At 51.8% G+C, this 20,401-nt stretch overlaps 1 protein-coding gene across 2 annotated transcripts in view; it reads right to left on the bottom strand.

The window, feature by feature from the left end:
- ZSWIM8 (zinc finger SWIM-type containing 8) overlaps positions 1–20,401 on the bottom strand; it is a 106,708-nt gene that overhangs the window by 16,868 nt on the left and 69,439 nt on the right. For both annotated transcript variants that reach the window (XM_078875487.1, XM_078875488.1), the window contains exons 7-19: positions 18,992–19,112; positions 17,407–17,608; positions 16,435–16,619; positions 13,485–14,994; positions 13,099–13,230; positions 11,257–11,436; positions 9,376–9,559; positions 4,084–4,182; positions 3,489–3,613; positions 3,078–3,333; positions 2,605–2,781; positions 1,831–2,104; positions 704–993 (exon numbers count right to left, since the gene is read on the bottom strand). In XM_078875487.1, the coding sequence (XP_078731613.1) occupies positions 704–993; positions 1,831–2,104; positions 2,605–2,781; positions 3,078–3,333; positions 3,489–3,613; positions 4,084–4,182; positions 9,376–9,559; positions 11,257–11,436; positions 13,099–13,230; positions 13,485–14,994; positions 16,435–16,619; positions 17,407–17,608; positions 18,992–19,112 (3,735 nt within the window). The remainder of the gene's footprint in view (positions 1–703; positions 994–1,830; positions 2,105–2,604; positions 2,782–3,077; positions 3,334–3,488; positions 3,614–4,083; positions 4,183–9,375; positions 9,560–11,256; positions 11,437–13,098; positions 13,231–13,484; positions 14,995–16,434; positions 16,620–17,406; positions 17,609–18,991; positions 19,113–20,401) is intronic.

Raw genomic sequence — 20,401 nt, forward strand, 5'->3', positions numbered from 1 at the left:
GCGGGCCCATGCTCTGACAGTTTGACTGCTGCTGCTGCTGCTGCTGCGGCTGCTCAATTGTCAAAAGCGACCTTGTGCCAACACTGGGTTTGCATTACGTAAATTAATTGGATTACAGGCATCACAGAGTTGTAGAGCCTCCAAGCGAGACATACGAAAATAAAGCAGCTGCGGATGCGTTCGTAATAGGACATGGCGCTGTAATACTAATTTAAATCGCTTGTCAACTGACACTTTGCATTAACAAAATACGAATTATAAGTTTGTTTATATTATTTATTTTGTCTCCTTCCTTGTTCTTTTAAAGTAATATCATGGAACGAAGCATCCAACCAGCAGTGCGCTTTCCCACACACCCTGTTACAGATACATTCCTCTCACATGGTAGGCAAATTGATGTTCACTCTGGGCAAAGCTGGAATACACCCAAATGTAGTAAAAAAAAACGAATTTGACAACATTGGTTTTCAAGTGCCGTCATTGGCGATTCAGGGCGCCGAAGACTTCCACTTCTGACGATGCCCACGGTCGCACGTGACAAAAGCTCGAGAGAAGATGTAGTGCCCGATAGGCAGCCTAACCCCGACGGCCACGCTCGGTGCCACATGCCTGGAAGTGATCTCCCCCCCACCCCCCCCCCACTATAAAAACACAAACCCACACCCGCGCGCGCGCTCGTTCGCAACGCGATCGTCGGACGAACCCGTGATCCAGGACACGTGGGAGGAGTAGGTGCGCGAGAGCCAGTTTGGCGACACGAAGTTGTGCAGCCCCAGCGCGTAGAGGCCGATCTCGAAGGCCGACAGGTGCAGGTTGCGGTGGGGGCCCTGGTGGCCGCCGCTCGACGAGGGGTGCGTGAACAGCGACGTGCTGCTGTTGCCGCCGGCCTTCACGAGCACCGTCTTGGCCAGCTCGAAGTAGAAGTGGGCGGCCGCCTCCGACGGCTGGTTGGGCACGTGGGGTGCGTGGCACTCGGCCCGGCGGCCCTTGTAGCTGCGGGCGGGGCGAAAGTGGGAGTCAGAGAAGGTCTGGGAGGAGACCTAGGGGTTGGCGGGTCGCGCGGAGACGAGGCTCCGGATTTGCGTCGTGAAATAACCAATCCAACAGCACGGTTGGCTACGCACGGTGCCAAGGAAGTTCAACATACGTACATAACCGGGTAAGTGGCGGCACAGTATAGCGAGGAGGTCTCTGAACTATTTGTTTGTTAGTATGAAAGTGTTATTGCCATGGTGTGTGGTAATTTATCCTTCAAAATGGAAAAGACTCAGTAATTATAATCACCTGCCTAGCTACAGACATGCTCATCAACTTACCAATACCTAAACTTACCACTCATATGCAAACATCCATCCACCAACAACTACAGCTTTCCCATTGCAAACACGTACACATAACCAAACACCAATCGTATTCATCTGAGAGCACTCAAAGATTCCCCCGTATAGCCTTAACAGACTGTTGTGGCAAGCGCTGTAAGCGAGCACCTATGAAGGCCGGCACAAGGGGGTGGATGGCCAGCACCACGCCCGGCCGCCTGTCTCCACCGCACTAGGTACTTAAGGCCGAGTCAACCTAGGTGAGGTCAAGGACCAGTTCAGATAATAGTCACTCGTGTTGGCGGTGAGCGTAAATCGAACTCGCCGGTGTCATAGCGCAGCGCGCTAACCGCTACACTGCCGCTCCCCACAACAGCACTCACACACTCACAACAACACCCAAACTTGCTCTCAGAAGAACCGACACACCTGCCGCCTCCTCTCCACACACACACACACCAGGACCCCGGGGGGGGGAGGAGAGAGGGAGGCAGGGAGGCTCCCTCCTCACCGGATCATCTCCCCGGCTTTGCTGCGCCCACTAACGGCGGGGCCCCCGCCGCCGACGCCGCCAACGCCGCCGACCCCGACGGCGGGGCCGAGGCTGCCGCTGGAGGAGGAGGAGCCGAGCGAGTCGCTCGAGCTGCTGCTGATGCTGTCGCTGTCCTGGCCCCGCGCCCACGACGTGCAGCCCCAGCCCCCGCGGGGCCCCGCGGGGCGGCGCGCCAGCGTCGGGGAGCTGTCCGACGTCGTCTCGGGCGCGCTGCTGTCGATGCTCGCCATTCCTGCGGGGCGGGGGGAGGGGTTGTGCGGTGGGTGGAGAGGTGGGCAGGGGGGGGGGTGAGAAGGGATGAAGGTGGCGAGGAGAAGAGAGAATGGGGGATGAGACGAGGTAGGAGGAAAGGGAAGGAGAGTAGCGGGAGATGCGAGGGAGCAGGAGTGTGACGAGGTGAGAAGGGACAGGGGGAGGTGAGTGAGAAAGAGGGGAAATAGGCAGCGAGGAGGTAAGAATATCAGGAGTGAGGAGGCAGTTTAATAAGGCCTCTGAGAATTCTGTGAATCGTCGCGAGCGTGGGATTTATTGCGTGCTTATATAATGATAATGATATTCATGATGATGCCGAGTAGACGACCTCTGGCTAGAATTTGAACTCCCAAACCTGCCCACTTCAAGTGGAGCGCACGGCTCCACACCTCACTCGTGACGAACTGCGAGCGGCGCAAGCCGGGAACGCAACGCACAAATCCGAGAGCCCTTGACCCTGCCGACTGTGCTGCTGCTCACCCGTGTGCTTCTTCTTGGGCCGGACGGGCGACCCCCACGAGCGTCCGTTGAAGACGCCGCGAGACCCGAGCAGCAGTCGGCCCGTCACCTTCCCCTCAGGTCGACCCGAGACCCCAGTCGCGTCCGTCGCTGTCCCAGCAGGCCCATCGGCCACGCCGCTACGCGGCTGGGCGCAGTCTGCAATGTGACGAGACAAGGAGGCAGAGGGGGTTACGGGTCGGAGGAGGTAAGGGTTAGGAGTCGGCATTGCAGTCAAGAGTCAAAGTGCCCGACAAAATAGACGGGCGGTTGGCGGTGGAGTGAAGCGTAATTGTCAAATCGCACCTCCAATTAGCACCGCTGGCTACGTACGGTGCGAAAGAAGTTCAACATAAATACACATCGGTTTCCATGGCTGGGTTTGCCATCCTGAGATTCGTCCTATGGGGATGGAGTCTTCAGACCCTGCAGCTGACAGTTGGCTCTGAACACACCTTGCTGTACAAGGCCCTCCTGGAACGTGTCGGAGGCGGCGGCAGTCCGCAGGGGCAGGGCGGCACTCCCGGCATTCCCGGCATTTCCCGGGTGGTTGCCATGGCTACCCCCACTGTGGTGCAGCGAGGACGCCGATTGGCTGCCGTGCTTGGAGGGCGACTTCTGATTGGCAGGCTTGCCGCCAGAAGAGTAGAACGAGCTGAGGGTCTGCGGCTTGTGCGTCGTGCTCTCGCGGTCCAGTAGCTTGTCCAGAATCTGGAAGCAATAAAAGAGAACTCGTCGGCTCGAGACTTCTCAATGTCAACATTCCACCATTCAGTGGCGACGGCGTGAAGCTCAGGTTCTCGGCGGAGCTGGCCAAGTGCTTCCACACGGCCGAGTGAACCAACCGCGTCCGCCCCCACGCGCACCTTCTTGAGCTTGGCCTGGTCGTCCTTGTAGGTGATGAGCAGCGCGAGGGCCAGGTCTCCCTTCTGCCTCCGCGTGCCCTCACACAGCAGCGGGTGCTCCGCCTCGCTCACCGTCGTCTTCAGGCCTGCGGGACGCGAGGGCCAGCGAGGTTATTGTCCGTCGAGTTTGTCTGTCTGTCAATCTATACATGTGTCTATCAGGTTGTACATCTGTAAGTATTTGTATTTATATTTTTCCTTGAGGATGTGTGTCTGGTAGCATCATGAGCACAGATGTATCAACTGCTGGAAAGAGGATTCCACATATCATTGCCATCCTTCACAGACATCATCATCCATTCAGGAAATGCGTACTGCCCGAACGTATTTACTTTGCTTAACAGTCCACATGCATCCAATGTGCACGCGCGCTCTGAACCACGTATCCCTCTTTCTGCCCCGCATTCTAAATCCGAGGACGCATCTCTCCATGCGCCTTTGTGTATTTGTCACATTACTGTTCCCTTTACTTTGTCAGTTCCCGTGTCTCCGACCCGTATGTCACGGCTAACATAGACCGCACCACGCAGTGCCGACTATACAGGAGGGCGCATACCTAGAGCGGTGATGGCCGCTTCAAAGCCCAGCTCCTCGTCTCCCGGAAGCTGCGAGTTCCTGTTCCGGCTCGGAGGTCTCGACCCGGTGGATGAAACAACTACCACACAACAAAGACAAAGATCCCCCGTGTAGCCTTAAGACTTTTGGGGCAAATGCTGTTAACAAATAGCATCTGTGAAGGCTGGCACAGCACACGAGGGGGCGGGTAGCCAGCACCACGCCCATCCGCACCAGGTACTCATCTTGAAGCCGAGTCGACATAGGAGAGGGCCCGGCACCGGTTCAAATAAACGCCACTGGTAGTCAGAGGGAAACAAACTCTGGTCACCAGGTTCGTAGCTCAGCGTGCTAACCACTGCGCCATACGCACACACAAACAGCCACTGGCAAATGAATGGCAAAATAAAAATGCACGGAGATCAAGTAGGACACAGGATCTTGAGCCTATTTAAGTCCAGGTTCAAGACCTTCATTTTATTTCTCTGCTACCTATAAAATAACTAGACCTACGCCTTCCGTTATAGCTCCATGAGACACAGTCACATTTATTCATGACTAGCCCGAGACTTGGATTCTTGTCTTGGATTAATACACGGCCTACATGGAGGGTGGGGAGGGGGGATGCGTGACGTCAGCAGGCACACTGCGTAACGCTGCCGCATGCGGGTTACATCACTAATGTGACGTCACCGCTCAGTTGCCGTGCAAAATATATCCATTATTGCGCCCCCCCCCCCAAAAAAAAATACAAGTCTATTTTTATACTTTTGCATTGTGTACAGTCTGGAAACTACCCACATGCCAAATTTCAAGTTTGTTGCATGTCGGAAAGTATGCTAACCATTTCGAACAGATACATTCACAAATTTGCCTTTTATAGATATAGATAAATCCACACTGGATTACGGTGGTTCTGCAGGATTACTGCATGATCCAGCAGAGGGCTCACTCTGCTCACAGATAGTCTACTCAAAAATAGACGTGTTTCAGAAAGAGTCGTTCTCATGTAATGCTCATGGGTTGCTCATCCGACAAAGGAATCACATGCTGCCGATAGCACACATGGCTGGCTTTAGCGGAAAGACAATTTTCTCACGTTGCCGCTGTTGAAACTAAATACGTGTCGTTGTTGACTACTAATCCATCAGGAAATAACATGAAATTATAACAAGCTCACAGTATGGGTAACGCATGACAGAAACAACATCACCTTCCGATTACAGCAAAGGTTGTCTACGTATGGCGCAAAAAAGTTCAACATGCATACATCCTGCGGAACAATTCAGGTGAGGGGCAGTGTCCACATCTGCAGTGGAGACCCCGAGTCTGAGACAGTCGTAGAAATAACTACTGCTCTACTAGCTCAATGCCACCCATGGGGAAATGGTTGTACTTAGAGATACGCGGAATAGACTCGATGGCAGTTAAAGCAGAACGAATGGGTTGGGTGGTATGATGTGGTGGTTATCACCATCACAACCCAAGGGATCAAAGTTCACTGGATTGAATCCAACCTCAGAAGCACCTACCCAATAATGAGAAGAAACACGACTAATCAATGGAACGTGCCAGCCGGTGATTCTCATGCTTGTAAGAGACTTTGGCGATGCTGCTTGCAGAATTGGTCACCTTGTGTCCGCGTCACGTCTTAGGAGAGAACTGGAAGACATCTCTGAATTGTCCCATCCAGCATGCTTCTGGGATATTTAAGACCCGATGCTCGAGTGGAATCGATGCTTTCTGGCTGCACACGATCGCTTAAAATCTACAATCGGTGTTATCACGATGATGATATTCAGAGGCAATACTAAGAACAAAACAAAATGGAGGAGCAGTGGATTGCGCATTGAACTATGAAACGGGTGGGTTCGACTCTTCGCCAGGGCTATATGCAGTGGGTGGTGACATCTGATCCGACCACCCCCTCCATCAACGTGCACTCATCAGAATGGTGAAGTATGGTCAAACTACCATGACTCGCACAGCGCGAGGAAGGCTTTTATCCAGCGCAGTGCACTCACAAAGGGTCGTCCACTTGTTGTCGTTGTTTCACACAACTAAATAAACAGACCTCTGTTCATCAGTGCTCGTAAAACCAAAATACATTAAGTCCGTTGGACTTTTGGAGTTATGATATGCGTGCAGAAAAATGTATTTAAGCAGATACACTGTGGACCAGTCCCAACCGTCTGAATCTCATCAACAAAATCAGGCCTATTGTAATTGCATGCTGCTGCAGTGTCTCATGTTATTGACAAGAGCCATCCACTTACGCTATAGGACTGCTTTTGGATGGCATTTCCTCAATTAGACTTCAGCATGGGAGTACATTTAATTAGTGTCTGGAGAAAACCCACGTAAGTGTGAATGGAACATTCATTAAAAGCTCCACGATGCAGATACATTTTGAAAAGCCTACTTGCTATACTGCTTCCTCGTTGCTCTGTAGGTGGGTAGGTCAAAAACAAGAGAGCCCCAAACTCTGTGCGATTCATCAAATCTTCACTCCTGATCGCTGAAATATTGAACCAATCTCTTGACAGCATACGTGGCAAGCAATGGCATAACGATGGTGACCATCTCGTGCAGCCAACAGATCGCGAATATCAAAGCAAAATAACCACGAATTCTCTACCACTCTAAACAGGCATCTGCTACCTTTGTAATTACCGCAGAAACTCTATACTAGTCTGTCGACAACCGTTGACCTGGTTTCGTAAGCAGGACGGGGGTCAGTCGTGTGCTTGTGGAGACCATAAAATCTTGATTCGATGCTTTCGTTACTGCAGGAATCCATACTCTTTTGTTCTTTCGGTAAAGTCACGTAGACAGAAAAAAAATAAGATCACAACGTTTCGATCGCAACACAAGCAATCGTCAGGCTGTTCTCCTGCGGAGGCAGTTCTGCTGTGTTATGTCCGTCCCACCTGATGACGATTGCTTGTGTTGCGATCGAAACGTCGTGATCTATTATTTGTTTCTATCTACGTGACTTTACCGAAAGACCATAAAATGTTCTACACAAGCGCACACGATGGCCAAACGGGCGAGCGGGACAATCCACCACACTCCTGCCAGCCAGAACGTCAACAACTGTCCCCGCGACTTCACAGGGACAGTCCCAACCGAGACTAATGGCAAAACCTCTGCAGGTGGCCACATGGCTCTGTCGGCTTCCAAATCAAAATGTAAGTTTCTTGACATGACACTGACTGCCCAAGTGGAAGGGAAAACATATTTGTATACATGCTGCTGGGGAAAATCTAAAGCTGTCATTTTGAGTGCTGAACTCAGTCAGGTACCAGTGATTGTTGTATTCCAATGGGCTGAAGTCAAAAAGTGGCACCTAACGAAGAGTCATCCTCTTGCCTTCTATACTGTACAGGCAACAGACCTTTAAATCTCACGGCCGTTTAAGCAAAAACAACACTGCCATGCAACACAGCTTGCAAACCAAAATCATCCCTGTCAATGTTAATCATTGTCATGTCCACGGAGGCTTGGCTCACACCTGCCGGTACATCCTTATTTGCATTTAATGTTTTTTTCTTACGTTAAACACAATCTATTTAAAACTTTGAATGAAGCCTCCCCCAATGGGAATAGTGCTTTGTTGCTAGGAACAGAGCGAAAAGCGCCGTTGCCAATGGTGAACGCGTGCGATGACGACAGTGGAACATTATGGGCATTAAGTCAAGCCTCACGGTGATTTGTTTCCGTACGGTTTTCAGAGATGCCAATTATTGGCCACTACGGGACAGCGTTGAAAACACGGGGGGGGGCCTAAGGCCTGAATGTGAAAGGTGTCTACATTCAGTCTCAGTGCTGAGCACTTTTCGTTATTGGGAGCTGCCATCAGAAGGACTTTCCATGAAACGAATCTCCCCTCTCCAACACGCATCCGCAAGTGACGCTAAGGACTTGTGCTACATTCTCACGACTATTAGAAAGCAGATCCGAGCCACGCTGGCCTAGTCCCAGGATCGCCCAGCGTGGCTCATTTCTTATATAACCACTTCAAGAGCCGCACAGCCCTGAGGCCTTGTTCCTTACCGCTGACCACCCCCCTTCCCTCCGTGGCCGGAGGAAAGCGATCGAAACAAAACGATTGTTTATCAAGCAAAATACGCTTGCGGATAGGTTACGCTCTTATAATTTTTTTATGGCTTTCTTCGATGATTTTAAACAAAAAGCACGGCCATGATGTTGACCTCCTGACCGAGACCCTGCCTCCTCTTCTGGGTCGCGGAAGGAAACACAATTGACAATTCGCATTTCGAGGTGAAGAGAGGCGAGCAACACGAGTGGGTCGACCGACTGGCGGGTGGCTTTATGTTTGCAACTTCAGAAGAGCACCGACCACACGGAAGCACTGGTGGCAGAGGGCGAAGGACGTGGAAAAAGAGCTTCATAGCTCATTGGGTTTCTCCAGGACAAAGATTCTAAACACAGGAACAGTGAGCGAGAAGAGCAGAGGCAGACAAGGGCAGCATCATCGATATTGTTATCAGCTTGTGAGTGAATTCTATCAAGAAGGTTTTGATATTGACCTGGACTGCTGCGCTTGTGGCTAAAACGTTGATATGAGGGGAGCTCCCAAGTAGTTATGTCATATCTGATCCCACGTGGGCTCTTCCCTAACACAGGGTGATGGCACTACTCTGCGAACGTTCTGAATAGATACATTCTCTTCACATGAAGCCGAGAGCACGAAGTGCAATATAAATTTGCAAAAAGACAACAAAAACATCAATCACAATAATGCAGGTAAGAAGATAAATTCAGTTTCCCAATCTAGGCTACATAAGCTGTTGGGGCTGCTGCTGTTAGCAAGCACCTATGAAGGCCAACACGGGCACAAAGGGGTGGGGGTGTGGTGTGGCCAGCACCATGCCCAGCCACCTTTGACGTTTACAAATTTAAATTGGGACTTGAACAGAGGCGGCCAGGTTCATAGTGGAGAGAGCTAAACACTTGCGCTCTCCACATCACAAAACAAAAAAGACAAAGATCCCCCGTATACCCTGAACAGACTGTTGGGGAAAGTGCTGTTAGAGAGCACCTATGAAGGCCGGAACGGCACACTCCTCGGTGATGATGTTTACACACCGCACCAGGTACTCGTACGAGTCAATCTTGGGGGGGGCTTGGGGGGGGGGAGACCCAGGACCGGTTCAAATATTCGTTATCGATGTTTGCCGAGAGCAGAAATTGAACCCTGGCGTCCAGGTTCATAGCGGAGAGAGCTAACTTCTACACTTCCGCTCCCCACAAGCACACGCGTACGCACCGGGAGTGCACAGCACGTCGAAGATGAAGCTTGCCAGCATGAGGGGCAGCACCGGACGGTAGTCGCAGAACCCGCCGTCGCGGATCTGCTCGGCGCGCTCGCGAATCACGCTCATCTCCGTCACGCCCAGCGGGATCTTCTTGAGCAGCCCCATGATCTCTGACTCCTGGTAGGCCAGGCGAACCTGGGGCACGCGGCGCAAAGCACGTGCTGGTCAACAGAGCTGCCGCGTTTGAACGCGTCGCATTTCGAACGTGATAAGTCCGCGGGTCGAGGGACCTCAGAGGTATCTCTGCGACATCCGCTTCTACGGGCATATTCAACACGAGCCCCTTGGATATTCCCCACCGACAAAACACTCGCCCGCTGCTCGCATCTCCCATCTACCTCTCGTGTGCCTCCCTCTCACCTCTCTCGCCCATCTTCCCCACTGAAGGGCTGAGTACCCGGCACATGAGGAGCCACACATGACGAACGCCGCAATTAAGCGAGAAAGGGCCTCCCCACCGCCATCACGCCTCTCCCTGCCAGCGGAACGCGCCACGCGGTCGTGACGGATTGCGCAATTAAACCACCCGCGCACGAGCGCTCGCGCACGGTACACCCAGAGGCGCGGGTGGCGATCAAAGAGTCCGCGGCCTGACGTAGATAGCGGTGAGTGGCCTTGAAGAAACAGCCCCCCCGTGAGGTGCAAATGATTTGCTCTGTTGACGTTCAAAGATTTGAATCCTCCTCGTTGTGGCTCCTCAATCCGCGTGATGACCACAGCACATGTCACTCTACTGTGACTATAAAAAACTCTCTCCCTGCAAAGAATAGGTTCAGAGTGAAAATATGTGCAAGTCGATGGGAGCAAGGCAGAGCAAATACAGGATTTCTCCCCAGATTGTTCCGAATTGTTTAACAGATGTCTCTTGCAATTATTTTAGAAGTTGACACCAAAAAAAATGGTTGATTTCTAACAAATGTAAAAGTACATGACAGCTATCATTAATTGGAATGAAAATTGGAATTGCTACAAAATTGTAATATTTTATTAACTTTAAACTGCATTATTTACAATGTTAAATTACGGAACTTTTCATCGCACGCCACCCGATCCCTCAACACCCCTTCGATCTCATTACATGCCACTTGTGCGTCTCTGCCTCTATACACCCCACCCATGCCTCAACAAAACTATTCTATCCCTCTACACGCCACTCAATAAGTCTAAACACCACCCTACACCTCGTTATACCTTCCAATCCCTCTACAACACCACCTCATGCACTCCATGCTGATGTGTATGCATGTTTAACTTCTATGGCACCGTACGTAGCCACCCGTGCATCGACACTTCACTGCGTACCTCTGCGTGTCTCCCTATCGGTCTACGCACCTTGCTATCCCTTCGCGCACCTTCAGATCCATTTTCACACCTCCCTGTACCTTGAAACACTTACCTATCCCTATTCTTGGTTCTTTCGGTAAAGTCACGTAGAAGGGGAATAATAAAATAAAACATGATAAAAATTCTCACGACGTTTCGACCACAACGCAAGCAGCCGTCCTGCTTGCAAGCAGCCATCCTGCTTGCATTGTGGCTGAAACGTCGTGAGAATTTTTATTTAATTAAATTTTTATTATTTTATTATTTCCCTTCTACGTGACTTTACTGAAAGAACCAAGAAAATGAATCCCTGCAGTCACGAAAGCTTTAAATCAAAACTTACCTATCCCTTAACACGCCACCACGCCATATCACCCAGCACCTCTACACACCTTCCTACCCTTCCGCACATGTCCTCTAGCTACCCCGTGTCTCGTCGACACCGCTGCCCGGTGCGCTCAGGTCCACATCTCTCGGAGCGCCCCCCCCACTCCCCCCCATCCGCGAACCTCCAGGGCTTTGGTGGAGGCCGGAGGCCGCTGCAGCTCCAGGGCGAAGAGGCCGACGACGAAGGCGAGGCCGTGCAGCTCGGACCGCTCGCTCAGCACGGAGATGAGGAAGGCGGCCTTGGAGAGCGTGCTGGCCGCCAGCAGCGTCTGCCGGTGCGTCGACACCTTCGCCTTCTTGCCCTGCAAGCGCGCGGCGGGAAGGCGGAGTGGCACCGGCCAGTGTCTGGCGTGACCGATCGTGGTCGGGGAGGATGTGTGTAATGGATGTGTGTTGAACTTCTTGGCACAGTAGAGGGTACAGCTGCATGCATCTCAGTCGGCCAACCCATGGCACCTGGGTCCGTCACGTAACCTCCCGTCAGCGAGCCTTCGACACTTCACGTGGCCTCGAGGTGCACCTGTCTTAGCACGGGCATCGTGGTGACGTCACTGTCACTTAGAGGCGAATGGCGGGTTTTTGTATTGGTTTAACTTCTTTCTCACCGTACGTAGTCAACCGCAATAATCGGAGGTACATGGGAAGGATGACAAACTAAACACAAAAAAAACTGTCCAAAGGAAATAAGTTTTCAATCTAGATAATTTAATCAGAATATTTATTTGTACCAAAGGAATCCGATGATAAAGCTCTTTTTCATAGATGTCCCGTAGGGGCAGGTCAGAACGTTACAACAAATAATACAAAAACACGATGAGTGCAAAATATAGGAAAGGTAAACAAATCACTTTAAACTTGCATACCTCCAGTGGCTTCTTAATATCAGAATGAAGAGCGTTCCAGACAGCCGCATAAGCGCATCTGAAAGCTCGTGATGCAGTGACCGTTGTTTGTACGATGGTGAGCCAAAAGCCACTGCGAGGACGACTGGAGTCATCTCAACATCAGCCTTAGTCGAGCTGAACGCAGTGCTGCATTCAGCGCGCTGGACTTGCGATCCAGAGATTCGATTTCCCGGCCCGGCAGTTGAAACAAGTGGGCAAGTCTCTTAAATCCACCCCTCCACCACTGTCCACCCAGCAGAATAAATGGATACACCGCAGTAGATCGGCGGATTGTGTGGCGGGGTAAATCATGGGCATTGCTACCTCTTCAAAGACGTATGGCCAGCGTGGAATAAGAGGCCAAGTACCCTCTACCGAGGCAATCTAGAACACAATCTAGCAGATGCCCTTCATCCAGCAGTGGCATGAGCGAGCGTTTGCAAGGCTGCAACTTTACCTTTGTCTCGTCAAGGAAAGTTTACGCCAATATGTAGAAGGAATACCGATGATCAAATCACTGATAATTGGTTTTTTACCCTTTTATCTGGCAACAAAACTGACACCTTTTTTACGAGGAGTCATGTTTGCATAGACCACAATACCTGCAGTCATAATGCAAACAAAAAACATAACTCTGATAATGTATGCACTGTCCTTGAAGTCGATTGGTCCACACCCGAGACAGCTTTCCTTAGAGCCGAGTCTCACATGGTGTTGGACCAGATGACGCCAAAAGGCGTCAGATAAAAGGGTAAAAAAACAATTATCATATTTTTCTACTGGCAAATGAGGTGCCAATGATGATCAAAAATAACTGTGAACGTGGCCCATCTCACCATATCTGGCAGGTTGGATCCTGCAGCATGCTTGGATGGATCACCAAAATGCACTGCTGGTTTTCATAAGCTTGTGGATGGGCACAAGTCCGCAAATTATTAATATTAATTTTATAAACTTCCCAAAGCGTTTCTCTTTCCCAGAAAGAATCAGAATGTTTATGCCCCACCACATTTAGGATTGCCCTCTCCGGCCTCCAGGCCAAGCCGCGGACAGGGCACTGTTTGGCATGAGGGACCTCACCTTGGTCTGCGGCTGCTCCACTTTGAGATCAGGAGGGCTGCCCAGGAGCTCGTTGGCGAGTTCGATGGCGAGCTGGCACGCCTCCGCCGCATAGCCGTGCGAGTACAGGGCCTCGGCACAGGCGAACAGCACCTGCGCACCACAGGATGGAGAACATGTGCAGGTTTTTTTCTTCCATAACCCAGCCATCTTTGGCTTCGCACAAAAACGCACGCTGTGATCACATTACCAGCTACAAGACGATGATAGTGATGACAACGGCGACGATGACAACGATGATAACAGTGATCTCAAGATCTCACCAATTGGAAGCCATCGAGCTTACATCGCAGCCATTTTGCTCGCGCCGAAACTAACTAAGGATTATTCAAACGTGGGTCCCGCACCTCCATGAAGCTCTCCAGCTCCAGCGGCCGGACTCCTGCAAACACGTCTTCTTTCTCCTCCACCACGCTCTCGGGCGGCTTCTCCTCCTCCTTGGCCGCATCCACCGATATGTAGAAGTATAGGTTGTAGTCGTCCTGATTTTCCGGGGGAATGGCCACCCCCTCCACACGCGCGCCAACAACGGGGGCGGCGGCGGACGGCCCCGCCTCCGGTGTCGCCACCACGGCCGCGCCGTTCTGCAGCCCAGCAGCATCCCCCTTCGCCGCCCCGTCCGCCTGCTTCGGCTCGGCAGCTTTCACGTCACCCGCAGCGTCGCCCACCATCGTCTCCTTGCCGTCTACCGACGCCGCAGCTTCGCCACCGCTACCGCTGGACTCGGAGCTGGATTTTAGGAGCTTGCCTGCCGCATCCGTGCTCCGTTTGACCACAGCCCCCGCCGACGCGGATGCTGCTGCTGCTACTGCCGCCGCCGCCACCGCCGCCTTCCCGTCGGAGCCTTTGTCGGACGGGTCTTTGGGGCGGCCCTTCTCGAAGGCGTCAGAGGCAGACTCGCCACCGAAAATCTCGCCATCCGAGGCGAAGGTGTTGCAGGCCTCGGCGCCGAGCGCCAAACCGCTCTCGTCCGGTCGCAGCTCCACCATGTCCGGCTCGAGGCAGCTGTCCCCGTCCTCCTCGCTGCTCACCGCGCGCTTCGACGCCGCCTTTCCAGCCGCAATGCCGCACGCAGACTTCGCCGAGCCGTGCTTCCCACGGCCACAAGCCATGCCGCCCGATGCCGCCGCTACCGGCGTCGCCGTCAAAGCCGCCGCTGCCGACGAGGCTTTCTCTGCGGCATCCGCGCCGGATTTCAACTGGCCGGGTCTCGAGCCGTCTCCTGGCGAAACCAAGGCGCTGCCACCGCCGCCACTGCCACCCCCTTTCCGCTTAGACACGTCTTTTGGGCGGACGGAGGAGTCCGTCGAAGGCGGGCTCTTCAGCACCGCCTTCGCCAGCTGTGCGGCAACGGCACCGTCCCTCACCGCCGGCATTTTTGGCAGCAGCGCCATCCCGCCGTCGAGCAAACCCTTGCCGTTGGCCGAGGCCGCCACCCCAAAATGCTGCCGTGGCTGCAAGTGCTTGGGGCAGCCCGTGACGGTCAGCTTCCCAGTGCAGGCTCCGACAGATGATTTGGAGAAGCCAAGCGAACCTGGCGGTTTGGGGCAGCAGTTGGGCGAGGCCGACTTGGGCCGTCCGGGGACCGTGGTGGTGGCTGGCGCCGGCGACGGTCTGCACGGAGGCTTCTTGTCGTGCGGAGCAGCGCCACCGCACGCTCCGTTCACGCCGCCCGGACCGCCGGAGTAGGTGATTCCAGGAATGGGGCACACTTGCTCCCAGTTGAGGTAGCAGGCCTCTAGCGCCGGCTTGAAACCCAAGAAGAGGTGCTCCTGGCTCTTGCGGGACTGGCCCCTCTTGGCCACCTCTAGCACGCGCAGGTGCCACTCGCGGAGTCGCTCTGAAAGCTCCAGGCGTCTGCGCAACGATGGAGAAACGGCGCCCGTTAATGCAGGCACTGCGCGAGGGTACTGTCAGCCAAGCACCACAGTGCTGTCTCCGCAAGCAACCGCTCGCAAGTCCACTGGCCTTAATAAACCAAGCAATCATTGAGCAATTGTAATTGATTTTTTTTACAAATAGGGGCCAGTATAATGAATCAACTGTGCCGTAATCCATCACAATTAAGATTGTCTTCCACAATCAACTGATCAAAATTAGACTGGCATCCACAAATCAACCAAACACAAATCAGGATTCTACAGAATTAATCAATAACAATGATTCTCTCCTCGACAATTACAACCATGCCAGCCACCACAACCAAACAATCATTAGCGGAATGTCACTCATATTAACCAACAGCCAATCCTCGAGCAAAACCCATTCCCATAACCCCAATACTTACCCCACCAATAAACCTAACCCCATCAATGACCCTATCAACCCCAAGCATTTCAGGACCAAATTCCAAGCCTGGCTATGTTCAGCTGTTATTGCAGAGATATAGACTGGTTGAAATTTGTCTGAAAGTTACCACCAAGAAGATATGCATCAAAATTCATGTCATGCCCAAGAGTAAAGTAACATTAGCATATCATTGTCATACCTAATGCAATGCAAATCCCTTTGTTAATCGACGATGGGATGAGGGCCTCTCCATGGTTGGTTGACCACACTTCACCACACTGCTCAGTGTGGGTTGGTGCAAGGACGGCCCAGCACCGGTCCAGATATCGCCCACCACGGATGTGAACCGTGGCCAGGAATCGAACTCGGCTCGCCGGCTTCATTGCACAACAAAGTGCACCGTTACGCCGCCGCTTCACCCCGTGTACTTCGCGGAAAAACAAACTATTCAACTAATTTTCAACTCAACAATTTTTTATTCTACCAGGTGAGCTATGTAGCTCTTTTTCAGAAGCGACCTGGCCACAAATGATCGCTCAACGAGGTGGCTTATCGTGTAGAAATTTATAGCAGCCACATACTCGAGCGCACGTTTTTAAATTTGGAGGAAAAAACCAGAGGACTCGGAGAAAAATCCACGTGACCAGCGGTAGAACATGCCAAATCCAAATATACAAGCATCAGGGTCGGGATTGAACCTACGACCTCCTGTATACCAGGCAAGGTAGTTAACATCTCGCCACCGTGGAAAAATGCACTGTGCATCTAACCCAGCCAAGGGCATTGCACATTTAGCTCAAAGGTCGAGGTGCAGCCCTTGTGACTGCTAGCTCACACCGCTGTTGGTGGTCTAGCGTCCACTAGAATGTAATTTGACCTCCTCTTCCAAGCTGGCCAAACATCACCTCGCCACCGCGGCGAGATGTTAACGAACATATTCTCGCGAGCGCGACTCGACCCCGTGCGCCGCGGCCGTGAGAATCGATTGCGAGCCGAAAGGTTCGTCACCTGTGGGGGCTGACGGCGGGGTCGAGCACGGCGAGCCGCCACAGCGCCGCCGTCTCGTCGCACATGCTGGCGCACGCGTGCGCCGCCACCTCCGACTGCCCGCTGCTGTTGCCGTGCCGGCCCGTGTGCCCGCTCGCGCTGTTGTGCGACGCCGACGTGCGCACGTTGTACCACCACGCCGCGATCTGCAAAAGCGCGCACCGACGCCAATCACAGACGGCGTCATCGTCCACCCCCAAAGACAAGGATCCCCCATATAACCTCAACAGACTGTTGGGGCAAGTGCTGTTGCGCGAGCACCTTGAAGGCCGGCACAGCACACGAGGGGGTGGGTGGTCAGCACCACGCCCGGCCGACCTAGTGGCGATGTTTACCCAGTCTCCCGAGTGGCGATGTTTACCCACCACACCAGGTACTCATTTGAGGCTGAGTCGACATAGGCGAGGCTCAAAACCTGTTCAAATAATCGTTACTAGTCTTGGCCGTGAGTGGGAATCGAACTCGGGTCGCCGGGTTTGTAGCGCACCACGCGAACCACTGCGCCACCATCACCACCACCGACACACGCAGGCCATTCACGCACACACGCACGCTCTCTCATCCGGCTTCACAACCGACAAGACAGGTACCCACAGAGCGATTCGATCCTTTACAGAGTAGGGGTCTCCCAATCGCATACAGCAGTGACAAAATGCCATTTACCACCGTGAGAATGGCTATTACACTGAATGAACGACCATTATAGCGGATGAACTGCATATACATATATATATCGGACAAACGGTCGTTAAAGCAAATGATCGACTAATATACTGAAAATATAGCCATCGCACTCAGGGAACTGATGATACCGGAATAACCGCACGTGCTGCTTATGTCGCAGTCAATGGCACGTACATGCGCACGTGTGCATGCACGAGTGTGCGCGTGCATGCACGAGTGTGCGCATGCGAGTGTGCGTGTGCGGGGCACCTGCTCGCAAGCGAGGCACAGCTCGGTGAGAATCTCCAGCAGCGGCACGGCGTTGCTGTCGCGCCGCCGCAGCATCTCGCGCACGATCGACAGCAGGTTCCAGATGGCCTCAGGCTCGCGTCCACGCAGGGGCCGCAGCAGGCAGGCCCACTCGGCAGCCGCGGGGGGCTCGGTGGACGACAGGTACAGCGAGTTCACGTCGCTGGGAGGAGGAAGGAGTGGCGGGCGGGGTTGGGACGTGCGAAGGATGGCCAAAGTGAATGCTCCGTTAGGTTACAAGTGGTGCAGCCCTGCACTTGGTTTCTCACGCCCCTGTTGGTGTAAGGACCGCTGCTAACGGAAACGTTAGCAGACATCCCCTCTATTGGAATTTTGAACCTTTTCTTCCATGCTTGGCAAACATCTATAAACTAAACTATAAACTATTTTAATTTTACCAGGTAAGGCCCACTGAGCTGTTTAGCTCTTTTTCAGAAGCGACCTGGCCACAAATGATAGCTCAACGAAGTGGCTTATCACGCGGAAATTTAAAGCAGGCAAATTAATCTAAAACGCATGTTTCTAAATGTAGAGGGAAAAACCGAACCCACAACCTCCTGTATACCAGGCGAGCTGGTTAAATTCTCACCACTGTGGCACCCTATCTTGGAAGAGGTGGGAACACACACAATTTACCCCACCGCACGTGACCTGCCAATCACCTGGCTGGTGTTCCCATTTACTCTGCTGTGTGGACAGAGGTGGGAGGCGGGGGGGCGATTAAAGACATTTGCACCGTTGTTTCAACTGCCGCACCTGGAGAATGAAGCGACAAACTCTGGATTGCAAGCCCAGCATGCTGACCATCACGGCACGGCAGCATGCCTAAGTTACACTGCTACAGCCGTGAAATTTAGCAGCAGCTGCAGCTCGCCACTATGCGCTCGGCTCATTGTTGCGAGCGTCATAATTTTCTCCTTTTTTCTGATGGAGTCCAGTTGCTATCAGCAACCCACTCGCATCTTTCACAAGCCTCCTACACACTCTTTGTTTTTTGTTTATGGTCTCGTCCCTTCCCCGCACCTCCAATTAGCGTGGTTGGCTACGTACAGCATGAAAGAAGTTCAAAATACATACACATGCCAATCCTGACCCTGTTCATAGCAGCCGTTGGCAAGTCCACTAAGCTCCACATCCACCCATTTATATTCGAGTTGGGCTGTACCTGTTTAACTTCCACTGTCTGACCAAACAGGAACAAAGACAGACAAAAACATACATCCCCCGTACAACACCCACAGACTGTAGGAGCAAGTGATATTAGATAGCACCTATTAAGGCTGGCACAGCCGGGGAAGCGAGGTGGTGTGGTCAGAAGCACACGTGGCCGCATTTGTCACCGATGTTAACTGCAAGTGGGAATCAGAATGTTTATTCATACTGGAGGAATACGATGAGCTATAAAGCTCTTTTTCACAGATGTCCAGTAGGGGCACGGGGTAAGAACGTTTCAACAACAAACACAATTAACAAACACGACAGTAAAGCAAAGAACAAGAAAGGTAAATCAGGTCACACATGCGCACCCACATGCACACGCGCACACCTAAACACGATGGGAGAGGGCCCGCAGAACTTGTGCAGTGTCTTCTTGATGTTATCGCTGAGCGTGGCCTCATCCAGGTACCAGGTGCTCTGGTCCGAGGCGGAGGGCCCTGCCGTAGGATCTGTCACGTGACATCGCAGCATCGTGGGGGCGGGGGCAACCAAAGGAGATCAGATGTCTGGTCGGTCAAGATGTCACCACAGTCACTCCCCGCACGTTCACCAACCCACAATGTCCAACGGTGGTGAAATATGGTGAAATAACCCCTCATGAACAGCATGGGGAGGCCCACAATAGATGTATAAGGCCGATGTATCTTTACATGTACGTTATTGTATCCGAGTTCATGAAGCCTGTCTTCGCCAGACAAAGGTTTTCAATAAATACAATAATAAACCTGACATTTCTTACAATTTTGATCTACGATCAGACACTAACAACTACTCAAATTTTTTTTTTTTTTCTGCAGAAAAAATTGTTGATGATTCGATTCAACTTATATTTAAAGACGTACCCATTGAAAACATATGCATTTTAAAAATCCGTACTTTTTTATTAGAAACAACAAAAATGTATTAACTTTAGTCTATGAGGGGAAGCTCCTATCGTTTACCGTTGTAGAATTATTCAGATTTGAACATCATAAAATGCGTATTTTTTTTGTTCAAAACCGCTTTCATCCAAAACATTTCCAAAAACAATAAAATATAGAACAATGGTGTCGCTTTCATTTTATTTTCTGTTTAACGCTCTATGAAACGAAAAAAAACGCAATTTTATATTTTGCACGGTTTCTGTATGACACACACAAACATTTTTATGGGCCACTTAAAATCGAGATTTGGGGGCATTAAAATGAAAAATCTCGGATTTTCCCTGTGGTTTGAGTCTTTCCTAAAAGCTACCTATGTACTCTTTGTTTCTTTCGATAAAGTCACGTAGGTATAAAATAAATTAAATCACGACGTTTTGGACGCAACACGAGCGTCCGTCATCAGGTGGGACAACCACAGCAAGAAACAATTGCTGAAGTGGGCAAAAGGGCTGCTGCAACAGAAGGCCATTTAGCAAATTGCAGCTTTCTACCTTGCCAGGAAGTACCCTAGAAGTTTTTGAGACATACAGATGAAGGTCTTTAGTGACATAGATAGATCCTTATTAATTATTTATTATTAATAAAGCACACTTCACAAAACAATGACAACTATGGGCCGAGTCTACCCTGTCCACGGGGATCTGGGACTTCGGGACTTGTGAGCACGGCACTCGGCCCTGGGGAGCTAACCTGGCCGTGGCCAACTCGGAGCTCTCGTACACACAACTCGGAATCCCTTTTTAATCTCGCTACTTTTTTTTCGGAGAGTGGAACATCCTCGGAGAAAATCTGCCAGCCTGCGTGACACAAGTAGC

The sequence above is a fragment of the Lampetra fluviatilis genome, chromosome 41 (assembly GCF_964198595.1).
Source record: "Lampetra fluviatilis chromosome 41, kcLamFluv1.1, whole genome shotgun sequence".
Taxonomy (NCBI): domain Eukaryota; kingdom Metazoa; phylum Chordata; class Hyperoartia; order Petromyzontiformes; family Petromyzontidae; genus Lampetra; species Lampetra fluviatilis.